Genomic DNA, 17,989 nt, shown 5'->3' on the forward strand with positions numbered 1-17,989 from the left:
ATCACAGTATCTAGTGAACAACACTAAGAAGACAATGAAATGTGCAAGAGGCATTATAAATCCAGACTTTTAGACCTTTCCAGAAGTCCTACTTCGAGAATGAATCTAGTAGCTAATTAGGAGTTCCCCAGCTTCATTGAAGGAATCAATACTCCAGAACTCTTATACAAATAATCTGCTAAGCGATCCTATTTACAAGTTAACGCAAAAGCATCCGTGCTAAGATCTCTAACCCCAGGCTGTAAACCCCCTTCCGAATTTTGCATAACCATGCTTCTTAATCCGCTATATCTTATCTGCTCCAGGAACCATTAATAACTAGGACCATACTGCTACTGTCTCTAAATCAATATTTCACCACTCCTGGCAACTAGGACTCGTCATGCTTCTAGATACCTACGATACCCCTGTTGCAAACAAATAGAACCACATCATGTACATATACGTACATATGCACCACTCTATCAAACTATCAAATTAGTCCTTCCGTACATTTTGAGCTACCATGTTGCACTTCCTCTCAGAATTGACTTCATGTTTATAACTTCTCTAACTCTCACCTCTCAGATTATTTATCTATGGCACTTCCGAAGCACAAAGATTTCATTAATCTACTGTCTTCCTTGATTCCCTACCACAAAACTCAAACCCCGATAAATTCCCTCTTCTCGTTAACCAAGAAGACCAAGAAAGCTATAATGGTATATATCATGCAACGATATCCGATCCCAAAATCAATTTCAATATTAATAATAAAAAAACCATATATTTGCTATAAATCATGCAACGAAATCCGATCCTAAAATCAGTTTCAATATTAAAAAAAAAAAAAAAACACTTCCGATCGAATCGTAACGTAACACCCTATACTTTTTTTTCCCAAAAAAAAAAAAGCGTTTTTTTTTTTTCCCTCGAAGCGCTATCCTAATCCAAGATGAAGATGCGATTCGAATGAAATAAAATACGAAAATGAAATCAACAACAGGGGAGAAGGAAGGGAGACCAGATCCATCACCTGGAAGACGGCAGAAGAGGGGGTGACCATGGAGAAGGAGGAGTTGACCCCGCCGGAGGAGTCGGTGGCGAGCGCGGCCTGGACCAGCTTCCGCTGAAGATCGTAGGTCGAGAACGCCGACGCCTCGAGGTCGCCGGAGAGCTGCTTCGCGCTCCACTCGTCGCCGGAGCTCCTGCACACGAACGTGAACACCCCCATTCGATCTGAGATGAGATGATGGAAACCCTGCCCTCTACCCTAGCAGCCCAGCCCTTCTCTCGCCGCAAGACGATACGACGGAAAAAACCCTAATTCTCACGCTCTCTTATGTGGCGCAGAGAATCTAATATTAAGACGCAAATGCCCATGAACAATTTTATCAATTTAAGGATACCGACGTGGCAGCCCAGGGTAATCTGGACGTCAGAAAACAATCTTTCTACACCGGGGGAGTAAGGTTGCAAATGTCGGGTCGGACCGTTGGGGCGCTAGAATGCTACTTGTGGGAGTGCCAACGATGGGAGCCAAAGCAGTTGGGAACTAACCCAATAGCAATGGGGAAGTATCTTTCCAACCTAAAACACCTTACTGATATGTGGAACTCTGTCGATTTTTCTTTCTGAACAGAGATGCTGTTTATCCAGAACATCATCATCGGACTCGTGGACTCTTTGTTTACATAGATTCGATTGGGATTCATAAATTTGATTTCAACTCTTTTTCGATGATGTGGGATCTTGCATGAGGAAAGTTAATAAATTTTTTTTTCTTTGTTGGTTTTGAAAACTAACATTAAGTTCTATTTTAGATGCCATTTCACATCATTTTAATATTTTGTACTTTGGAAATAAAAATTTACACATATTTGGTATACTCTCTTTTTTTTTCTTTCTTAAAAAATGTGGTTATAATGGTTAGATGATTGTAGCTATGACAAAAATAGTATTGATGACAGGTCCAATGACAACATAATAGAGATGATGATGATGATGGAGTTGATGCTATGATAAAAATTATGATGGTGGTGGCGGCAATAGTGATAATGGCATGTCCGAGGTAATGGCAATGGTGATAATGACGGAGGCGGCAATAATTGATAGTGGTGATGACAACAGTGATAGAGGCACTAACAATTAGGGCTGGAAGTGGACCTGATCAAATCGGGCCAAACTCCAGCTCGAGCCCAGTTCGAAATTTTTTATTGGACTTAGGCCAGAAAATTTTTAAAAGATCCAAGCACGAGCCCGACTCGAGCCCGGCCCAAATAGATTGGGCCAGCCCACTGCCAACATCACTCCTGATTTCCTCTTAAAAAATTAAAAAAAAATCAACCCTAACCCATTTCGATAGCTAGCCACGATGACGATGATGCCTGCTAGGCCTCCGACGACGACGACAATGACCTCCTGGCTCCTGAAGCTTGAGCTTGGCCTGGGCGGCACCATCGATTTCGGTGAAAATGACGTCAGTCTCAAGGGGGTGGGTGTGGGCAGTGAGGAGCTAGACGGCAGCGATTGCAGTCGAGACTAGTGTAGACGGCGAGATCGATCGCAGGCCTTGCCGGCACTGTCGAAGAGCTTGTCGGACTCTTTGAGAGAGGTCCAGGCGCTCGAGGGAGACTGGGCAGTGGAGCTTGGGAGCGACGGTCGAGGGGAGACAGGGGCTTGGGAGCGATGGTCTAAGCCCGAGAGAGCGATGGTCGGAGGGAGATGGGGGCTTGGGAGCAATGGTCGGAGGGAGCTGGGGGCTCGAGAGTGATAGTCGAGGCCCAAAGGAGCAATGGTCTGAGTGAGAACGGGCACAATGGAGCCATGGAGGCGGACCTGTGGAAAGAAGAGTACCTGCAGGAGACTGAAGGGGGAGCCCGATGCTACTAAAGATTGGAAGGAGATTGACGGCGAAGATCAACGACCGGCTGGAGAGCAGGAAAGATCGGGAGTAAGGACGGCAATGGTCGATGGAAGGGACTAGGGCTCTTCGAGATGAGACCTCGATGAGAAAAATTAGGACTCTGAAGGAAAATCGAAGGATGGAATGAAAATTTGAGCTTATAATCGGGCTAAATTCGGGCCCGAGCCCAGGCCAGGTCCGGATAGGGCCAAAGGTAGGCCCAGCCCAGTCCAAAAGTAAAACAGACCCTATTTTTTGATCCAAGCCTAATCTGAATGGTTTCAGGCTGAGTCCGAAACCCGATCCGAAGCCGGCCTGGCCCGATAGGTCTCGAACTGACCCGAGTCCACTTCCAGCCCAACTAATAATATGACAAAATAATAATAATAATAATAATAATAATAATAATAATAATAATATTGGTATAGCAGCAGTAAAAACAACAAAAGTTGCAGCAGCGATGATAATATTATGGTAACAATGATGGTAACAAAGATGGCAATGATAATGAAAGAAATAGTATTAGTACCGATGATAAAAAATATTAATTTTTTATTTTTAAAAATATTTAAAAAAATTTTATTTTTATTTTTAAAAAATAATAAAAATATTTTTTACAAATTAAAAATAATAATATTAAATATATTTTATTATCTTTAATTTTATAAACTTATTTTTTTTTAAAATAAAAAAATAAAAAAGATGATGCCAAACAGAAATTTACGAAAGGTCTTACTTACAAAATAATTTATATGCGCGATCATTTTTTGGCATGAGAAAAATACTGCCATGCACAATGCCAGATCTCCTTTCATAAATTCTCAACAATCATTGCTTGGCCAAGTAATTCACAGACAAGGTGATATTATTACCTTCTGGTAGCAAGTGCAGGAAGAATTTTCTAAAAGGTATAAAAATGTCAAGATCTTCTATCCAAGCAAGATAGACAAAAAAAAAAAAAAAAAAAAAAAAAAAGCAGGATAGACAAAGGTCATTGGAAATTAGTTGCATCACTTGCCATCAACTTAAGCACCGCAGATTTTTTTTTTTTTTTTTTAGGCCACAACCATGATTTCACTCAGTAATCTTCTGCTAGAAAGAGAGCTTTATAACAGTAACTTCATTGAAAAACTTGATGACTTTCAATTTACCACTACATTTCACTTCTCTCAATCCTTTGTTTCATCATTTAAATAATAAAGTGTGATACATATATCCCATGGGCACATCCTTTCCATCACAAACATTTCACCAGCCTCCCTCTCCAATAAAAATCTGCATGGGTGGAATGAGAAAAAACTAGCATCCCCCATCATTAAGTCATCTCAATGGAATCCAGTATCAGGAAATAATAGCGGCGAATATTTCTTATATGTCTACAGCTGAGGTCTGTCCGCCAGCAGAATATCCTTCCATGCTTCATAGAACATCCAAGTGATGCCCGAAGCAGGCATGACCTTCAGACAGTTAGCACCCCATCCTCTGTAGAGACCTAGCAGACCCTCCTCATGAATAACCTCTGACAGAGCTGCTGCCATATTGGTCGGGCACCTCCCTTGAAGGGCTCCAACCATCAGCCGCTTTCTTGCCAGTTCCAGTGGGAAACTGATTGTGCTTGCAGCAAAACCTGAAGAGATGCAGAGAACCAAAATGAACCACAGTCAATGGATTGGAATGTTTTTTTTTTTTTTTTCCCTTCCTATTTTGGATCTCTGATCGATAAGAAAGAAGCATTTGTTTTCAACCTTCCCGCTAATATAAAGCAACTGAATAAAAAAGACAAAACTTCAATGAACGGCAAAACCATTTTCATTTCTTTAATCACATAGGATTCGATTCAGAAGGACAACAAATGACCGGGGAATGGTTAAGCCAAATGCTCACCTGAGAAAGCCCCAATAATCAGCAGCTCTGCACGACTCAAAGATCTCTTCTTCTTTGCCTGGGAATAAGATTTCTTCATTGTCTCATACATGAAATAGTAGCATGTACTGTAGGGAAGCATGCCGACTAGCGTCGGTGAAATGCCAGCATATAAACCACCAATCCCATCATCCTTGTAGATCTTGCTGAAAGCAAGGCTAATGCTGGGGTAGGCCTCTCGATTCACAGTCAAACGATCCTTTGTGCAATACATAAATTGAAAAATTAGGACATTTGAAACAGGCATCAGATTGTACCATTCTGATATACAGTCTACAATATGATGGAAATTAAAACATCAAATGACTGTTGGTGCTCTTCAGAGAAACCATTCTGCACTCCTTAAATGGTCTCAGAAAATTAGGATAAGTTGTATGCGGCAGATCCATTCACAAGACCTCTTTTTCCATCTCTTTCTTAGAGACTGGCATGTTAATAACCAAGGAATGGAATGTATGCATTAGCATCATTTTAAGGCACCAATCGTTGCACTTGCGTTAAGTTTTGATATAATATAAACTCCCTCACAGCATCAACAGTAGAAGGTACAGTCACCTAACCATCACTGACCATAGAAAAATGTACATAGCATCATGTGAATTCATTTTAACATGAGTCAAGAACTGGAAGTCAAAAAGGTATTCATGTCTGAAAGTAAACTCAGATCAGATAACAACCAGTCTGCCCCATCAAAGAAATCCTGAGTAAATCTCATCCTGAATATTTTTTTGGACCATAAAATTTACTGAAAATGGCAGGGTTCTAAAAAGTCAAAAGTATATTTTGGATTTTTAAGAAAATCTGCGAAAGTATATATTTCAACTCTGAAACTTAGAATTGTCCTTTAATCAAAAGCTTTACCACAAGCACAGTCTAAGATTGTCAGCAGAACGTTATTGTCCGAACAGCACTAGTCAATGGCCATAGGCATGTCAAGTCTAGGTTCACACCATCTTGTTCATATTAGAGAGCATATGCACTCAATAGCTAGTACATCTCCCAGTGAACAAGCACCTCTGTCTTACTGGCCTCCTCTCCCCTCGGTACAGCGCTGTGAAGTGGAGCAAGATGATAAAAGTAGATACTGCATCCTAGATATAGGATAGATCTAAGGGGTCGCCGAAGTCTGGTTGAAAGCCAAAGACAGCAGACACTGGTTATGAGTCTTAAATAGGAAATAATGACAGGGACTTTGTTTTATAGCTGAAGTAGGAAAGTAAAATTCACATGAAGAAGAAATCATGAAGCAAAAAAAGGCAATAGATCTATCTGACATTGCTGGAACTAATCCAAATAAGGACAAGGGTTGCTAATTTTATTGGAAATTTAGAGAAAACATTCCTGAACATAGTTTACCAACCAGCAAATCTGAATGTAAGAATCAAAGTAACTATCATAGTATCACTATTTAGCACGAGGAATCATCGGCTAGGTCTTTTGAGAAAATTATGACTCTGGAAATTGATTTTATAACTGAATTAGTGACTCTTAATGGAATTCCATTAGCTGCAGCATACAAAGGAAACAAAATATGAAATAGGTCCTCCCACATGAAATCTCCTACATAACCAATTCTAAAGTAAAGGCTTTCTGTACTTATTTGCCTGATATAATTTCTCAAACAGCAACAATTCTCTTCAAGTATTTGTGTCACTATAAACTAAGTACAGAAATTATGCACCAACCAGTCACTTGTGAGTGGGTCTTCCCACTTAATTTGACTATGAACAGTCAAAACTAAAATATGGTATTTCCTGTTAATGAAAAGGATCATTTTGATCGTTCGAATATCATTCTTAAAATGCATGATAAATTAGATCTAAAATAAACAAAGAAACTGATAGTGAAAAGATGAAAAAGTGCTGCAAAAGAAATCCAATATGATTCAATAAATGCTTTCCAAAGTAAAAATAATAAAATTTAATCTAGAAAATCACAAACTGCAACTAAACTAAGTAACTATAGGAACAGGCATTTCCATATGCAAATTTACTTCAGGTCACAAAGTAGTGTGAAAGTAGCAAGTTACTGGATCAATATCAAAATCACCTTTTTCAACATTCTCATGTCATTAGACACCAGTTCAACCTATCTTCTTACCTTGACAACTTCGAGAGGATGGCACACAAGTGTGCTCATGATGCCAGCAGCTGCACCACCAACAGCAACTGGAGAAATCCATAGAAAAGAGAGGTCTAGATTAATATGACCAAGCTGCAACTTTGGGCATCCATTTTCTTTCCACTTCTCCTGTGCTGATGTGATGGCCCTTTTGACACACTCAAAAGTGGCTAGCTCAATTGCCTGGGTTGGAATTATGCGGAGCATGTTGATGGTGTTTCCAGCCCATAGTCCTTGCCAGCCATTGTCTTCGATGATCTCTATGAAACTGCCAGTGATGTGTTTGGATCCAACCCCCACTACCATTCTAGTTCTGCAAAGAAGATGCCAATGCAATAAGATGTTTTCCTGAATCCTAATTACATCATACTGAAAATAATCATATTGGTGATGTAACATATTAAAGATGTCGATTGAAGAGTTCGAAAGCTTTATTTCACAACTGGCCATAAAAGTACCAAGATTTGCCTTTTGTTTTGAACTCCATGGGCTCCAGATTTTTTTTTCCTTTACTTCTTAGAAGTTAAAAAAGATCAAAATGGTAAATAAGCAACTCTAAGAGCCATGGAGTTGAATAACCGATAGAAGATGAGCTTTCAACTGTTTTATATGTAAATAATATGATCAAGTTAGACCTTAAGATCTAATGAATTGTATGATCCATGATACGGATCTACATTTTATGGTTCTAACTGATCTTGATGCAAGGATGAGATTAAGATCATTTACGGCTATTTTGTTTCAAAACTGTAAGATAGGGACCATGGATCATAACTTTTTTGACAACAATGATTTATAGGAATTAGGAAGCACATAAAAAGAAAAGACATGTTCATAAAGAAACTAGTGATGACTAATGCAATCAAATTTTTTATGTAGTTTGCAGAACTACCAATTCAGAATCATATTACTACAAGACATCAAATAGAAGATTTATGTAGTTAGGTTAAGTTATACAACTGTTGACTGCAATACACAATTGATGAACTGAAATTTATGTTAACAAGATTGCATTGACACAAGTTAATAAACTGGTCAAGATCTAACTATGAAGTATGATATTTCCAACCGTATATAGCAATCACAAATTTCAGACATAGAAAAGATCTCTAATCGCAAGAAGATTCGGGAATGCATTAAGGAAGCAACAATCTTTGCACATATGCATGCAAGAGAAACTATCAGGCAACACATAAAGAAAAAAGAGCTATCTGAGATATGCATTTCTGAAATATTATATATATGTAAGTAAATCCTAAGTCGAATGCCACAACTAGAGTTCATGGATGGGTTTCAATTATGGAATTAGATAAGGGGCTGCTTGGAGTCCTGTAAGTGGAGCTGCATGTAGCTTAGGTTGCAGGTGGAAACTAGCCCAGTTATTTGGATGAAACCTGCAACTCAATTTGCACAGCAAGTTGAGTTGCTCATTCAGCTACAACTTACGGCTATCTTGCAGTAGGTCGACTTGCGATCAAAAAATGAAAGCAGGACAAGTTGCAACTGCTCGAATAGGTATGTTAATATTTAAAAAACATATTATATTCTGTCCTCCTCCTTCCCTTCCCCTCTCCTCTTCCACCCTAATTTCAAGTCCCAACTCACCAACTCATTGGGTGCCACCGGTAGCACTTGTTACCTCCAAGAGGTCCACAGCCACCTCCTCTACCTCATACTTTTATTGCAATAGGCCTCTCCCCTCTCCTCTTGCCCAGCCTCTCAAGTCCCTCTTCACCAGTGCCTATCCTCGTCACTTCCAAGAGACCCATGACCGCCTCCTCACTTCAGGCTTCACCATGCTGTCTTCCTCCTCCACTCCATCTCCTCCTCTTTCACCATTGCCCACCCCTTTGTCCCTCTCCTTCACCTTCTCCATCCTTCTCAATACCTACACCGCCACCCGGTCCCTCCCTGTAGGCACCTATGTCCATGTCTAAACCCATGCTGCCAGTGGTTTCAATGTCGACATCACTATCCAAATCGAGTGCTCTTGCCTGGCCCTTGCTTGCATGATGTTCGATGGAATATCCATCATAGACACCCCTCTTTTCCCCAACTCTCCTCCAAATTTAAGAAGTGAACTTCCTTGCAGTCAACTATGCAACTTGAGTTGCAATGCAGCTTCAATTATAGGGCTCCAAATAGCACCTAAGGTTTACCTCAATGTTGTAGGTTTCGAATGTGAACCAACTTGCATGGATTCATTTCCAAGTTGTAGAAGTTTTTGATGTTTATCAATTCATTTGATTCATTTCAATAACTCCAGCTCCTTAGCTAAAATTGGATCAAAGTAATATGAAAAATCCTAGGTAACTCATAAAGTTTGCATTTTGGTTTATAAACTTAAACAAAGGCTAAACAGAATTTTATAGCATTAAAAAAAGAGAGATAATTTCAAACAGCTGGTGCACCCTTTGAAAGCTAGTTGGAAAAGTTGTGTCCAAATCTTGCAAGAATAAAAGATGTCTACTAAAAATAGTGATAGCAAAAGCACACATATATCGAAATTTTGCAGAAGAAGAAAATTTAAACCCAGATATTGAATTCAAGAAACTGTATAAAAAGACCTGTAAAGAAAGGAAAGCCTACCGTATAGTCTCCAGAGGAGCAAGAATAGCTTTAGTCATGGCACCAGCTAATGCCCCGCTAACAAACTCTCCAACTTCTCTTCTCCTGAACAAGTTCTGCAACAAAGCAAAAAATTATAATAAAATATAAAAAGATACGGATGACCAGGCCAGAAAACCTGTTTTCATCAATCAGTGCTCCCATGGTAGCTTCAAAGATCATTTTCACATTTGGACCCACAAAAATATCCTACCTGAGAACAACCTTCTACAATAAATATAGCGAAGGGACTGGAAACTGGAAAACAAACGTCATAGGCCCTGTTACTAGAACAGTTCTAATGGATGCAACAGCTGCAAGACATATTATTTTAAGATAGTATTGTTCGATGCCTGATCAAGATGTAGTATATGATGAAACAAACAAAGCTATTTAAACTTTCAACCCCCATGTTGACACCAAACACCTTGCAATCACATTGATATCGACCAAAAAAAAAAAAAAAGCTCACTCAAAATAAAGCCTGTGCAAGTTCTCATACTCCAAGCGATTGCAACAATCAGAAATTAAACTTTTGCAGACAACTCCTAATGGAACGGTAGGTTCTAAAAACAAAGCATGACCAAATACGTGAAGAAAAACCTCAACTTGCTGAGGACTAAACCAGGTACTTCAAGGTGTCATCAGCCCCTTCGACTCCAAAACAAGTAATTGAGCTAAAAAATTGAAAGGTGTGAACTTTCCGATGGAGGTACGCACATAATGGCCAGAAAATGGAAGGTCTCATCAGATTGGGAGATGCCCATCTGATCCTGAATCAAATAACGAAGAACAAGAATAAAAAAGATGCGAATTTTCATAGAGTAGCTAATTAAAGAACCCAATTCCAAAAGAAGGAAAATAGAGCTTTAATCCAAATAAAATAAAAAAAGAGTACGACTTAAGAAAAAAATAAAAATTAAAAAAAATGCAAACAGCTGCAATCCGTCCTTTTTCGATCAAGAGACTTCATCTGATTCCAAAAGAGAGAAATCAGAGCTTTGATCCAAGAGAAAAAGTGAACGGCCTTTAGGCTGACGAAGATTTAAAAAAAAAAAAAAAAGAGACAGGGATCAAAGGAGAGATAACAGGAGGATAGGGGGAAAAAACCCACCTTAATGGCCCCGTTGACATCGGGGATTCCGATACGGAGCTCGACGGCGGGGGAGTTCTTGTGGACGTCGAGCTCCTTGGGCACCACCATCTCCACCGCTCAATCGTCCCCCGGCATCCACATCTCTGCTTCTTCTTCTTCTACCTCTTCCACGGCTCCAACTCTAAAGCCATTGTACCGATCCTTTTTTTATTTCTGGAAACAAAAAGAGAGTTTTGGAAGGCAGTTAAATGCGAGCCAAATCCAGAGGAGAAAAAAAAAAAAAGTCAGATTTCTTTAAATAACGGAAAGGAGAGTTTTTTAAATACTTTTTCGATTACCGATTTATTTCTTCCTGTCCCGAGTTTTTTTTTTTTTTTTTTTCCTTTATTCCACCTCCTTTTTCTTTTTCTCCTTTATTTAAAAAAAAACTTATTTTCCCTCCCGTTCGTTGCGCTGACGAACCCTAGCTCAAAAGGAAGTCCTTTTTTCATATCCCGGGGTAACTTTACCGAGAAAATAAAAGAAAGATATAAAGGGTTAAGTGGGTCCCATTTAAAATCCGAAAGTGAGGGGACACCTGCCAGGAGAAACTATCGCCTAGACTGCCCGCACAGCGTGGCCGTGCACGCAGCCAATAACCGCTGATTTTAGTAAATCCCATTCATCAAATACGCATCTCGATGCATTGTTATAAAAACCAGCGGTCGTGATTGGCTGCATTGATGGTCATACGGGTGGAGGCAGTGTAGGCGATCAAGATCAGGAGGATGTGGCTAGGGTTCCAAACGGTCGGATTGGTGTTTGGGTCTGCATTTCATTGAATCGTTTTGGATTGCATAGCGTCCGCTTGGCATTTCTGCACATAGATTGAAGGAAAGATTGTGATGATGTAAAGTACGATCCAACAGTAGATATCGCGAAAAAACACCCACCGATCATTCGGCCGAAAGATACAATCCCGGAGGCGTTAATCGCAGCAGCATTGCATAAATAATTGTGCGACTGATACTCAAGCATCAAGGAGTAGATTTTTGTAATATTATATCAAATTTATAATAATTCAATCAAAAATTAAAAATTAATAAAATAATATAAAATATTATTATAAAAATCGATGAAATATGTAATAATTGATGAAATATAAATATTTTTATTGGATTATGCTTAATTTGATATAGTATCATCGTTGTAATGAAGTTTTTTTCAAGCATCTAATAGCGTTGGATCGGTGATTTAGTGCTTCTAACCTGTAGTGCTGGACCAGTGATTTAGTGCTCGACACCTGTTTTTATGTTGCGATCACATGAATTATTTTACAACTAAAAGCTGGTTTGTATTTGAAAACGTACTAGTTAGATTGGGTGATGTCATTGCCCCTGTACGCGAGTGTGACGAGGGCACGTGAATGGGACAGTGCACCACTGGCACGCAATGTTGGTCAACCACGGTCAACCGTTTTATCCATATGGCTACTCCTATGTGGCATTGACCAGGACTCTTGGGTCAATGACTCTTGTCATTACACGTAGCTACTGTTCTTTTGGCATTATCAACAACGGGAAACTAATACATCTCAAGATGGGCCCAGCCATTAGCGCATATCCAATCAATTGAGATCTGATACGAAGCAGCCTTGAATTCTCCATCCCGACCAAAAAATACGTGACATATGACTAATCTCCTGGATATGGAGTAGTTATCCTTGATAAATTCTCTTGCACGTCCTAAAATTCAGACTGCAATGGACATCGGCTCTTGCTTTTATAAACTTCTTTCCAAGGCTCTCCAAGCAAGTCTACGGAGCTCAAATTGAGTTTGGAAGTCCAAGTCCCGGTTGAGTGCAGAGCATGCTAGAGACTTTCTCTCACTCACTCACAAACTCTAACAAACAAACTCAATGACTTCTGTCATTTTGTCTTTTTCTACTCAAAACTTCTCCTATTCCATTAAGATGTATTGATTTAGGCATCTAAAAATTCTTTGCTTGGAAATCTCCTTAAGTAGACTTCTTCAGCTTGTGATGTTTTACAATATTTTTGGGAGGTGAAGTGAAAATCCGACCCTCACCAATTGTATCAAGATCTCCATCTAACTTCTCGAATCTCTGAATTGCCACCCTTAGCTCTCCAACTTACCTTTTAGCTCATTGACGGAGTTAGATAGATCCTTTAGGAACAATAGAAATAAAGATGATTTATCTAGAAAATAGAATAATATATAGAGAAATGCATAGCGCACATGAGACAAATATACATTAAAATTCCATCGCATTTCATAAAATATAGGTACCAAACATTAGCTAAAAATTTTATTATCAAAAGCTCTATTTCTCAAACATCCACAGACAAAAACTTGACTACTTATGGCAATGTCAGATCAAGCTTCCCTCTTCTTAGTCTCTATTCAGGGAGCTAAACCAAGGATGATTGACCCATGCTATAGAATATGCATATAAGGTGACAAAAATAGGGTCATAGGTTTGGCAAATCTTGGTAGGCTGAAGATATTAATGTAGATTGGGTAAATCAAGATGTTAGATGCGGAGATATTTTGAAATTATTGTATCTAGACTGGTCCATGTGCATTTATGTTCCAAAAAAAAAATCTCTAAACAATCAAGAACATAGGCGGACATATTTTTTGTGGATGTTGTTTTGGAACTAAACAACGACATGAATGCAGCCTCTCCAGAAAAAAATGCCAATTCGAAGAAAGATCTTAGTCCAAAAAAAAAGAAAATATCTTACTTCAAATGACAAGCATCATCCCTAGGGAGGCCATCTGACAAATGCAAGCTCACATAGCCTAGATGTGGTGCCCTGCTAGCATACACTAGATGATACTTCAAATGGAGCATTGGGCTTTTGATAGTTGTTGCTGTAGATTTTCGACTTGGATATGTGGACCACCCACCTCGCCAGACCTCAACCTACTTCGATCACTCTGATCCAAGTCGAAAATTTACAGCAATAATATACTACAGAAAAAATGGTCATTAACGACGCTATTAATGTTATTTTACGTGCTTTAAAGCGTCGCTATTTAGCTTTACGATGCTTCGAAAAGCGTCGGCAAAGCGTCGCCTATGTAAGAGTGGAGATGAAAAGCGCCGATGCTTTTTAAAAGCGTCGTTATTTTTTAACGACGCTTTAAAGCATCGTAAAATTTAACTATAACGGCGCTTATAAGCGTCGTTAAACTTGTCTTAACGACGCTTATAAGCGTCGTTAAATATATTTCTAACAACGCTTTAAAGCGTCGCAAAATGCAATTTTAACGGCGCTTTTTAGCGTCGTTAATGACTCCGCGTCATCCACTCTACCAAGACGCTTTTCGAAGCGTCGGCTTTTTTGTCTTTAACGACGCTGATAAGCGTCGTTAAAATAATTTTAACGACGCTTATAAGCGTCGTTAAAGATTTTAAGAGAAAAAAAAAATACAGGTATTATCTACAAAAAAAAAGAATACATACATTCCTGTACGAAATTATATCAATTATTCGAACATAAACTTGTACAATCACCACATTCACACCTGTACAATCACCACCATTCACACCAAAAGCAAACTTAAATAGAAAATTTAACCAAACCAAAAGATAATATTTTATATAAATAAAAATAAAGTACTAATCATCCATTACAATCAAGAGTAATATAAATAAATATAAAAATATAATAAAAATAAAATAATATCAATCTGCAGGCGGATGGTCGTCGTTGTCTCCACGTGACGTGCCGCTATTTCGACGGGTGCCTGATGTGCCAGGAGCCTACCAGAAATATATCAAAAGCATGATTTGCATATCTATAAATAAAAATATATAAATTATTAAATTAATACAAAAATATATATTTAATATTATGTGTTTACCTGAGATGAACCATACATCTCTAATAAAGATGTAAGGCGATCAATCTGTCCCCTCATGGCCTGCATCTCGGCACGACTCTGTCGCATCTCCTCCATCTCAGCGGCATGACTCTGTCTAATCTCCTATATCTCCGCCTCGAGTCTGCGAACGCGTGAATCCTGAGCATCTGCTGCAGCATGCTGCGTGATTTATGTCACAAATTGACATAAAAAGTATCAATTAATATCTAAATTATCTAACTTTATTAAGAAATTGATACTTGTTATTATATTTTGCAGAAGAAGAGATCATCAATAGAAAGAACAAGGAAAGAGGATTCCAACGGCGTAAATTTTATGCAAAACGGAGTTAAATTGACCCAGGAATTGAAGAATGAAGAAAGAAGACTCAATTGGGTCAAACCCGAGTCAAATCAGATCAAAATTGGTCAAAAATCAACTGATTTGGTGATCTGGTTAGCCGCCTGGTCCACAGCAACAGGCGCATGGATCATGGACCCATCGGCGCACCATAAACCCCTAAAACCTCTTAGTCCCACATCGGAAGTTTTGAAAACCTTATAACCCCCAAATGCCTATAAAAAGCCCCCAAAGGCCCTTGTTTTATGTATTCTTCCTTCCGATCAAGCTTGTAACCCTAGATAGTGGGGTTTTTAGCTCTCTTTTCAAGCCTCGAGCTTTGAGGTTTTTGTAATAAATTTTTTTTATATATAAAATCTTTTTTTATGCAATTTCATCTCTTTACATTATGCAATTTATTTTTCTTGTAATTAGGATAGTTTAATTTATGCAATTTAATTTTATGCAATTAGGTTAGTTTAAATTATGCAGTTTAAATTTATGCAATTAGGATAGTTTAATTTATGAAATTAGGGTAGTTTATTTTTCTGTATTTAAATTTTGTAAGTAGATTTAGATCATGTCTAGCTAAGCATCCCTTCTAGGGTTTGCGATGAAGCTAGATCATGAGTAGGGATTTTACATAGGGTTCTTTCTTTTTCTTAGGGTTTCTTTTTCTTCTCTTTTGCCAAGAATTTTTGATGAACTACAGTTGGGTCAGAGTCCCTTCATAGTTCATGCTTGATTCAGTGCATAGGAGGAGAAAACCCTAAGGGATCCTAGTTACTACTCCCCTGTAAAGAATCTTGATAGGTTATCGTTGGGCCTTAGTCCCTTCATAATCTATGCTTGGGAAAGACAAGAGGAGTAGTCGTTAGGATCAATAAGAAAAATTTTAGGTAGAATTCCCTAATCTAGATCTAGTGGATTCAAAAACCCTAGATCCTTAGTCTTATTGTCTTTAGCAAACAACTTTCGACTTTCGATTTTTGTTAAAGCTCACTTGAGCATAGATTTGAAAATCATTTTTAAAACCAAGTCTCTGTGGGATCGACCCGTACTCGCTGGTCGTGCTACTCTGCACACCGTGCGCTTGCGGTTTTATTTACAAATTTTAAGATTGCACATCAAGTTTTTGGCGCCGTTGCCGGGGATCTGGCGTTTTAAATTATTTTCAAATATTTGTTCTTCGTGCGTTATAACTCTCTTTTTTTTTTCTTTAGGTTTCTATATTTAGTTGGTGATTGCTGGAAAACTCAGGTACGCTTCTAATTTCTCTTTTATTATTTTTAGTTAATTACTTTTGCTTTTAGACCTAATCATTTGAATTTACTTAATCACAAAAAAAAAAATATAAAACAAAACAAAAGACATTTCATAATCGTGAAGTAAAATATCAAAATAAAAAAAAAATTCTAAATTAAAATCTTTTACATTCTTGGTCATCTTGTTTATTTGTATTTGCATTTTCATAATTAATCTAAGGGCATCAACCCATTAACAAGATAAGGTGGGGATTTCATTACCCTTCCTTAGCCCAAAAACCATCTCCATCATATTGCATTACCTAGACTTTTAATCTTAAAATCAATTAGACGTCAACCTTAAAGAATTCGAGCTCAATAGGACAAGGAACCCTAAGAGTTCTACCAAGTTTGAGTTGTTTGATTAGTTGGTGTCTAGGCAAGTCCCTGAGGGTGGTTTGTTAAATTGGTTCAATTGCTGGCCTGGCCAACTCGTTTGGTGTCTAGAAAGGCAACGATGAGTGAACCTCCCACCTCTTATACTTACCTGGCTAACTAGTTGATCAATCTCCACTTGGAAGGTTTGAAGGGTATCTTGGAACAGTTAGGAGCTGTCTAGATTTAGGTTAACCCTAGGATAGATTGAGTTTAATTTATTGATTCACTTGTTTGAAAAAAAAAAAAATTTAAAATTTAAATTAATTTGGTTACTTTTCTTTAGATTTAGGACTCCTTAGGATCTTCTCTTTAGAACTTTTTCTCTTTTCTTTCTTTTCCTTATACATAAAAATTTTATAAAAAAAAAAAAAATTGTATAAACATCGAGAACCGTACACCTCGTGTGTGGAGAAGAGTGTCGGGTCGTCTAGTTAGAATTGAGTCAATTTCTGTTGTTCCAATGGCTGAACCAATCCAACCCATGACCCTTAAGGATTTGTGTTATCCAGTTGGCTCCATCCAACCATCTTGTATCAGGTTGCCACAACCCACAGCTAACAATTTTGAAATCAAACCTCAAATCATAAATATGCTTCCAAAATTCACAGGATTAGAAGATGCTTATATATTTATTAGAGAATTTGAGGAGGTATGTGCAACCATGAAACTGCAATTAACAGAGGATGAGGTCAAACTTAGATTAATCAACTTTGCCCTTAAGGACAATGCTAAGAAGTGGCTTTATAGTCTGCCAAACTATTCTGTCACTACCTGGGAGGGCTTTGTGAGAACATTTTTAAAAAAGTATTTCCCCCATCATAAAACAGCTAGGATTAGGAATGAAATAAATCAATTTTACCAACTAGCTGGTGAATCATTTTGGAAGTACTTCGATCGTTTCAAGAATCTTTTGACCCAATGCCCACACCATGGAATAGAAACTTGGAGACTATGCCAGATCATCTATGAGGGATTAGATTCAAACTCAAGAACCATGCTAGAGTCCATGTGCCAAGGCCAATTTATGGACAAAGAAACTACTGAAGCTTGGCAATTCTTAGAAGACCTAGCCGAGAAAAATTTACAGTGGGAAACAACTAGGGAACCTGATAAAGCTACACCTTCAAAGGAGGAATGCATCAAATTCAACCAACCCTAGCATCAGAGGCCAAGATTGCAACCTTAACACGTAGATTGGAAGCCTTAGAATTACAGAGACCAGCCAATGTAAATCAAATATCTGCACCCATGTGTAAAGGGTGCAATGCACCAGATCATATCTTAGAAGAATGTTCCTACTCGAATGAGTGTGCACAGGTGAATGCCACCTATCAAGGACCATTGAACAATCCTTATGCACCCACATATAACCCAGGTTGGAGGAATCACCCGAATTTCTCATGGTCCCAGAATCCTAATGTAGGCAATCCAAATTTCAATCAGCAAAATCTAAGGTCCAACCCA

General features: G+C 38.4%; 2 protein-coding genes and 1 non-coding gene across 5 annotated transcripts; all 3 read right to left on the reverse strand.

The window, feature by feature from the left end:
* Positions 1-904: 904 nt before the first annotated feature.
* LOC105050874 (large ribosomal subunit protein P3) lies at positions 905-1,307 on the reverse strand. The gene has a single exon (XM_073260749.1). It carries the CDS (start codon positions 1,211-1,213, stop codon positions 920-922), a length of 294 nt encoding a protein of 97 aa, XP_073116850.1. The 5' UTR covers positions 1,214-1,307; the 3' UTR covers positions 905-919.
* Positions 1,308-3,989: 2,682 nt separating this feature from the next.
* On the reverse strand, positions 3,990-11,108 carry LOC105049291 (probable mitochondrial adenine nucleotide transporter BTL1). 3 transcript variants are annotated; one of them, XM_010928896.3, is made up of 6 exons: positions 10,970-11,108; positions 10,650-10,844; positions 9,518-9,612; positions 6,908-7,241; positions 4,769-5,006; positions 3,990-4,511 (listed from the first exon to the last, which is right to left on the reverse strand). In XM_010928896.3, exons 2-6 carry the CDS (start codon positions 10,737-10,739, stop codon positions 4,261-4,263), a joined length of 1,008 nt encoding a protein of 335 aa, XP_010927198.2. In that variant the 5' UTR covers positions 10,740-10,844; positions 10,970-11,108; the 3' UTR covers positions 3,990-4,260. The 3 variants fall into 3 exon arrangements, with proteins under 3 accessions (XP_010927198.2, XP_029121625.2, XP_029121624.2); XM_029265792.2 differs by having other exon boundaries at positions 10,958-11,077; XM_029265791.2 differs by lacking the exon at positions 10,970-11,108 and having other exon boundaries at positions 10,650-10,907.
* Positions 11,109-17,354: 6,246 nt separating this feature from the next.
* LOC140859548 (small nucleolar RNA R71) lies at positions 17,355-17,461 on the reverse strand. The gene has a single exon (XR_012143085.1). It is a non-coding gene; the product is annotated as a small nucleolar RNA R71 (small nucleolar RNA).
* Positions 17,462-17,989: the final 528 nt, after the last annotated feature.

The sequence above is a fragment of the Elaeis guineensis genome, chromosome 7 (genome assembly GCF_000442705.2).
Source record: "Elaeis guineensis isolate ETL-2024a chromosome 7, EG11, whole genome shotgun sequence".
In the NCBI taxonomy this organism is placed as follows: domain Eukaryota; kingdom Viridiplantae; phylum Streptophyta; class Magnoliopsida; order Arecales; family Arecaceae; genus Elaeis; species Elaeis guineensis.